General features: G+C 50.9%; 1 protein-coding gene across 1 annotated transcript; it reads right to left on the bottom strand.

Annotated features, from left to right (window-relative positions):
* Nucleotides 1-2,008: 2,008 nt before the first annotated feature.
* On the bottom strand, nucleotides 2,009-6,856 carry LOC143836699 (uncharacterized). Its single transcript, XM_077336242.1, has 5 exons — nucleotides 6,792-6,856; nucleotides 3,313-3,568; nucleotides 2,953-3,036; nucleotides 2,683-2,766; nucleotides 2,009-2,487 (listed from the first exon to the last, which is right to left on the bottom strand). The coding sequence occupies exons 1-5, from the start codon at nucleotides 6,837-6,839 to the stop codon at nucleotides 2,045-2,047; spliced, it is 915 nt and encodes a 304-aa protein (XP_077192357.1). The 5' UTR covers nucleotides 6,840-6,856; the 3' UTR covers nucleotides 2,009-2,044.
* Nucleotides 6,857-7,337: the final 481 nt, after the last annotated feature.

The raw sequence follows: 7,337 nt of genomic DNA, 5'->3' as shown, positions 1-7,337 counted from the left end.
GAATAATTTCATTGGTGGGCAGCTTTGATACATTTAAAATTTGGGGGGCTGATGGGAGCAACGCATATTCGTTGCCTAACCGTCATTCCAAAGATGCCGAAGCCACGGAAGGGCTCCTTCTGGTAGCGCGCCGAGGCTGAGGCACTTTTGGAGCTGGTGCTCCAGTCGAAAAGCGTTGGCCGCCTTATGGCCAGCACCCACTGCCATACCAAGGGTGCTTACCAGGTGTTGGCATCTAGGATGGAGGAGAGGGGCTATGTCCGGACCTGGGAGCAGGTCCGGACAAAATTTAAGAGGATCAAGCTAGATTTCCTTAACAGTATAGAGTAGTGGGGGGGGGGGGTTTCCACAGCCCAGTGGAAGAATTGTCTTCCACGATCTAATGATGAAGATCTGGGAGAAGGCTGGGAAGCCCCCCCTGGAGATGAGGCGACATATGGGTGAGTGCTGCCTTCGTTATGTTTAATCTTTTACCCTAAAGCATGCATTGAATGTCTAGATGCCTCTTTCCCCAACTGTTTCCATCTGATTTGAGAAAGCATTAAGATGCTGTCAACTCTAGCTGACATCGCCAGCCAGTACTGTCAAACCACTTTGGCAATGCACTTTGGCTCTGATTGTGGTGTGGCCATCAGCTGTGTATTATCTTTGGTTTGCGTGCTTTAATTTATGAATTCTTGTTTACTTCGCTCAGCCACACAATCTCCTGCAAAAATAGCAGAGGCCAAAGGCAGCATTGAGGGTGAGGAAGAGGAGGAAGAGGGGCCTTCCACCTCAGCACAGGCTGCAGGTGAGAGCTATAATTCTTTAAGGGAGACCCATGTGTGTGTACCCCCTGGAAGCCATAAGGGAGCCTGCTGTGATGCTTTTATTAGAAGTGTAATTGAATTCCTTTTATTTGATTTCTATAGCAGACACAGTGAAGGCCAGGATGCGGAGCATGGAGGCCAGGATGGCATCCTTGTAGGGGCTCGTAGAGCAACAGCGGAGGGACTGTGAGTACTGCACCTGTGCTTTGGTGTGGGTTGTGTCACTAATGCCTATATATATGGCTTACCATTTGTTTTTAACCCATTTGCAGGGCAGGCAGAAGTGGCTGACCTGAGAGGGGAGCTGGAGAGGCAGAGGCAGCAGAGGGAGGAGGAAGAACGTAGGTTCTGTTCCCCACCGCCCAACCCTCCGCATACTGTGGCTAAGGTCACTAAAAACTGAATCCATGTAAACTCCAGGTTAAAAAATATCTGTGGCACTAATGTGTACCTGTTTTTCCTCCCCACACAGTGAAGAAGAAGGAGGAGGAAGACCTCTTCAGGAGGAAAGTCAGAGGCACAGTAACCCGATTAGGCAAAAAACTGAGGGAGATGGCAGAGGGCAGAGGGAAAGGTGCTGGTGAGGGGAGTAGTGGAACTTGATTTGGGTTTTGTTGGTGAGGGGGTGGGGGTGGTGGTGGTGGGGGTCCAAGTTACATTCCCTACTGTTTTTCCCCTGTTAAAAATATTTATTTTTAAAAATAAAGTTGGGTTTCTTGGGGAGGGGGTGGTGGTGGGGCTCCAAGTTACATTCCCTACTGTTTTTCCCCTGTTAAAATTTTTTTGAAAATAAAATGTTTGTTATACTGTTTTGAAAAAGACTCCAGTGTGACTCCTTACACTCGCACACCTTTCATCCCACACTCCTAAAACTCCTTGAACTGACACCCCTCCAACCTCCAACCCACACAACAGAACCAGAATAAACACAATCACTAGAAAGGCCACTTTTGGCCTTCCTAATTCTAAAGTAGGGTACACAGAGACATAGGCAAAAATATAAACTTTATTTTTCAAATAAAAACAAACACAGAAAAAATTCAGAAGAAAAACTGGCCCAAACTAGCAGGGGGAGAACTTGTCCGCAGGTTTTATTCTTCTCTTCTCTTCTATAAACTTTATTTTTCAAATAAAAACAAACACAGAAAAAATTCAGAAGAAAAACTGGCCCAAACTAGCAGGGGGAGAACTTGTCCGCAGGTTTTATACTTCTCTTCCCAAGAACAGTCCTCCTTCTAGTTTGGGTGGCGGCATTCAGAGAGGGGGTTGGTGGAGTGGGTGGTGGAGATGGTGGTGTTGGTGTTGGTGGGGGAGGGCATATTGACATTAGTTTGTGGCGGGTTGGCCGTTTCCATAACCAGGACCGCCCTCTCCATGAGTCTCCTTATTTGGCGAACCTCCTCTACACTTTCGCGTAGGGATTGATTTGAATCCCTTAGGATCGCCCTCATTTTTTTCCCCTCCTGGACCTGGAGGGTGTGCATTGATTGGTCAGCGGCTGCAGCACGCCGTGTCTCCTCCTGGCAGTGTTCCAGGAGGCTCTGGCCCACATTTGTTAAGCGGGAGACGCGCCTCAGCCGAGTGCGTTCCCTCATCAGCCTCTCCTCCGCTGGGAGTGCACCTCTAGGTGGTGGGCTGGCAGGACCCGGGGGTGGTTCCTCCTCATCCAAAAGAACCTCTGTTGGTAAAAATGAGAAACAGAACCGTTAGTGCCATTGATACAACCAACACCGACCATGGTGCCCATGGTGGGCTTTTTTGTTTGCTTATTTTCATAGCAATACTCCCAACAATACCTAGGGAGCACATGGTTAGTGGTTTGTATCATTGTCCTGCAGTTATGGTTAGAAAGGAACAGTTCATGCATGCTCACCCTCTTGAATCTCTAGCCACCTGTGTTGGGCAGGAGGTCCAGGCACCCCACGCTCTTCCTCCTCCTGTGTTCCTGGGATGAAATCTGCAAAAAAGAAAAAAAACAGATTTAGGACCAAAGGGTGGTAAAGTAAGCTTCAAAACCAACACCAGCAACGTAGAGGCACCCTCTTCTTTCTCCTAGCAGGGCAACTGCCCCCTGCACAAACAGAAAAGCACAAAGCAGTTTACACAGCACACCCCCCGCCCCATTATTCTCATAAATACTTACCAAGGTTCGTTGATGCCCCTGAATCGCTATCCATGTCGCCTATAGCTGGAGACTCGCAGGGCTCCGTGCCTTGCATCTGTGTCTCTGTGGACAACAGCAGACAATAGTGAAAAAGGAGCAAGCATACAACCTGAACCACACAGCATGCTCCCAAAGTAGTGCACCGAAGAACTGCAGAAGGCCTATAGCTGAGGCATGCTGCAAATCTTTTGGGGTTGTTAGTTAAACATAACCGTTTTAAATAGCTACCATAGCAAGCAGTCTACAAACAGCCTAGCATATTATGCGTTGCAACGAATACACGCGAAAACTATTCCTAAACGTCAGAGCACACATTTGTACAAAGTTAAAAGTGCTTACCGGAGGCAAGGGGTGTCTGCTGTGACACGTCGGTTAGCTCACCAGGAACGATGGCAAGCAGGTCCAACGTGATGAGGTCCACCCCGCGTTGCTGGACCTGGGGAGGAGGCCGGACGGTCGACGAGGTGCCCTCTCCTGGATCCTCTTCAGCAGGTGGTTCCTCCACAGGAGCAGCCGGCCTCCGGACAACCTTGAGGCTCCTCCCCACGCGTTTTGGCCGGCCGTCTCCGTCCCCCTCGCCGTACAGTTTCCGCTGCTGTTCGAAATAAGGGCAGGTCACTTTCACGTTGCCGGACACATTGTTGTGGTTCACGGCCCGCATGTATTCTGCCCGCATCGTTTTAGTTTTGGACCGGCATTCAAGGCTGGTCCTGTGGTGGCCCAGGGCATGCATCCGCATGGCCACCTGCTCGAACACCTCCCGATTCCGATGTGAGGATCGGAAGGCGTCCTGAATTTTTTCTTCGGCGAAAATCGCCATCAGGTCCCGTGTCTCGGCGTCCTTCCATGTAGGTCCCCTGCCGGTTGCCTGGACGGATGACGACTGGGAAACGGAGTCCATACTGCCTTCGCAAGTGGCTAAGCAAAATGGAGGTGCGAGGTGCGGGTTGCAACGGGTCATATACCTTCCCGCACACAAAGACAAAAGGACTAGCCGGCTCCTGATTGGAGGGGGGCAGTCGGGGACACGTACATTGGCCACATGAGGTCACATGTCACGTTCAAAACTCCTCGCGCGGGAACCAGAGCTGTCTCTAATGGCCAGCTTGGCGCTCTTATTGTTTGACTTCTCGCATGCGCAGATTTGTTTACACGCGAGAAGAGCAGTATGGACATGCAGCAGGAGCCATTTTACTGAAATGTCCGCCATTACACAAACGCATGCCGGTGTCCACCCAGAGCAACCAGTACCACACTACTCGACAGTTCCCCAATAATATTCGCCAGCCAAAGCTTAAATCCACCAAACATGATATGTGATTGGCGATTTTTCATTGCTACGCTTAGAGAAAACTTTTCAAAAATGATCGGGGGACGGTGACTCCGCTAGACGGAGGTCTAGCCGATGATGGAAGGGGTTGTCCGCACCCCAGCACAACCACGCACACAGAACCACACGAACAACCACAACACAGAAACCGCCCCTCATGATATTACATTGCATCATATATATATACAGTGGACAGCGGTCGGTGAATATTCGTTGCTATGCTTAGAGGAAAGTTTTTTAAAATACTCCCTGTACGGTGACTCCACTAACCGCAGGTCTGGCCGATGGTAGACGGGGTTTTAAGCTGTGGGCATATTTTGGGACCATGACGGTGTGTGCTACTGTGCTTTTGAAATACTATTGTGCTGTTCGGGCACAATTTCCGAAAGTGATCGTGCTGGAAAGCCAGGCACTGTCACGTTGTTTTGTTGATCTGTGCTCGATCCAAGAAAAAAAAAATGGCGAACAGTTCGCCGGAAGTTTGGAGGACAGGCTCAGGAGGAGGGACTTTGCAGAAACCGCAACAATGTTAATGCACAGGTCTTTTTCGCTATGTTGCAGATTGGTTGCAAGAGTGTAGCGCTTTCCGGAGGGTGAATCCACTTTTGGGGATTTCCCTGAAAGCGCTACAACGAAGCGCTTTCTGCGGATCGGTTTCAGGTGTGTGGCAGATTGTCAACGATGTTGTGCATAACGGCAAATCAGTAGCGTTTTCAATTGGCAACCATTGTGCAATTTTGAAGGAGTGTGGAAAGCCCCCAAGAGTAAAGCTTGAGACTGCTTGCTAAATATATCGTTTCAATGTCAAAAGAGACCAAGCCCATCGCTTTGGCCACTGCCTTCGATACGCAGACTTCAAAAGAAAAAAAACAGACACTCAATGTCAGATGTTAACAGAAAAAAGGGATAAGATGCTTTTTAGGTAGCTTGCTGCTTCCCAAGGTAGAGCAGGAATGGCAAAAACTCCTATCAGCCAATGCTGGGAACGGCAGGAGACAGATGCATGGTTTTTTCGCATCTGGAGCACTTGCCAGAAAGCCTGGGAATGCTGGAATATGATTCATGAGGAGAGGCAAAAGAGATTGAAAGGGCAATTTGCACAGTATACAATATGGACGTAAGGAAACAGAACAAGAAAACTCCTCCACACGTCTAGCTACTTTGTTCAATGCATGGCAAAAGCAGCTGCTAGGATCCTTCATGCAACAAGATGGAAAACAGAATCCTGACCAGCTACTACTGACTGATGAGACAAAGCGTTAGAATACGGGACACCAGCAACACTTGCGTTCTTGAAGCAAAAGGCAAGAACTTTGCAATCCAGAAGAAAGCGGAGTCCCATAGGAGATCAGATTGGGGCGGGGGGGGGAGGAGGTGGAGAGAAATCCTCGACTTTCAGACTGGCTATGTAAGCCTGGGGGGAAGAAGCATCAGTATGTCATCTACGGCGTTAGGGAGATGTACAAGAAGAAGAGAAGCATAGGGAAATGGCAGCCTGATGTGTGTGTGTTTTGTTGTTTTTTCCCTATCTTGGAATAGTAGTCTTGTAATATGCAAGCTGTAGCATTTCTCTCTTTACTGAACCAAAACAGTCTAGTAAAAAAAGAAAAGGGCTCGGAGTCCCTTTCGGCCCCCGCGTTCCCGTCCCCGGGGAGGCCGCGAAAAACAGCGGCACAGGACAAAAAAAGAAAGCAGAGGTTTAAGGGGACGGCCCTGAGTGCCTTTAAAGCCCTGCTCTCTGCTCAAAACACGAACCGCCACCAATTCTTGAAAAGTTCATGGAAGTTTGTGACAGCAGACTAAAAATCGTCATGAACTTCAGTTGGTGAGCCGCTTGGTGCCCATGCCTACCCTCGCCTTCACTCTCCGTCCACACACACACACACGCACAAACGCACACACGTTCTGTCCACCAGAAAGAACGGGCACCCCACCTCCGTCCATACGAGGGGACGAGGCCCCCGGCTCCGTCCATGCGAAGGGACGGGCACCCCAGCTGCGTCCACTTCAGGGGACGTGCACCCGTGCTCCGGCCATCTGAAGGGTCGGGCACTGTGCTCCGTTCATCTGTGTGGACTGGCACTCAAACTCTGTCCCTGGGAACGGATGGGCTCGCAAGCCCTGTCCGTCCAGACAGAGGAGCACTCAAGCCCTGTCCGCCGCAGCAGATGGGCACTCAAGACCTGTCCGTTGAAACGAATGGGCATTCGGTCCCTGTCCGTCGGAACGGATGGGCACGCAGGGTTGCACTCACTCACTCGCTCACTCACACTCTCACTCTGCATCCCAACGCAACCCCCTCCCCCCAGCTACCTGCCACTGATGCCCACCCCCACCCCCCGGCCGACTGCCGCCAGGTTCTGCCAGCCAACGTCATCAGGAGCTTCAGGCATGGCATCACGCCAGGCTTCAGGTCACCTGGTCCCCCTGCTTAGGGGGACCAGGAGGGGCAGAGAGGCAAGCGAAGGAGTTGGGGAACATCGCTCACCTCTTTCAATGGCCACGACTCCCTTGAGGGCTTGCAGGAGAACCTCATCAAAACTCCTCCGGCAGATCCCTGCAAGGAAAACCCGTGGTAAGCAGGGACGGCTCCTGCCCTTCCCTCCACCGGCATCCTCCAGGCTCCTCCACTGCCTTCGGTTGGCCAGCATCAACTGGCGGCTGCAAGCCCGAGTACATCTATTTCAACCTGTGCACTACTTCCCCTTCATACCTTAACTAAGGGAGCCCCTCCTCACACACACACACTCACACACACACCACTCCATTCACACCACTCCCTGCCCCACGCAAACCATCCCGTAGGCATGGGCACCAACCAGGGATATGCGGTTAGGTTCCTGACTGAACTAAGAACGGAACCGCAATCCGAACGGCGCGTCGGGAGGAGAGATAAGGGGCTGAAGAGGACTCGGAGTTGCCTTGCAGCTTCGCATATGAAATCCTACAAACCCGCGGCAGCACCGGTTGAGAGTACGGACTGGATTCCGGACCCTCAAGGAAGGAAGCAGTGTGAAAACAGAGAGAATGGACC

The sequence above is a fragment of the Paroedura picta genome, chromosome 4, assembly GCF_049243985.1.
Source record: "Paroedura picta isolate Pp20150507F chromosome 4, Ppicta_v3.0, whole genome shotgun sequence".
Lineage (NCBI taxonomy): Eukaryota > Metazoa > Chordata > Lepidosauria > Squamata > Gekkonidae > Paroedura > Paroedura picta.
This window is presented reverse-complemented; position numbering and strand designations above follow the sequence as displayed.

What these genes read in the sequence shown, in the direction of transcription:
- LOC143836699 (XM_077336242.1), bottom strand. Translation starts at nt 6,839, where the DNA reads ATGAGGTTCTCCTGCAAGCCCTCAAGGGAGTCGTGGCCATTGAAAGAG. An exon ending in AGTCGTGGCCATTGAAAGAG is followed by an intron (nt 3,569 to 6,791) that starts GTGAGCGATGTT and finishes TATTTCGAACAG; the next exon opens with CAGCGGAAACTGTACGGCGA. An exon ending in GTGGCTAGAGATTCAAGAGG is followed by an intron (nt 2,488 to 2,682) that starts GTGAGCATGCAT and finishes TTTTACCAACAG; the next exon opens with AGGTTCTTTTGGATGAGGAG.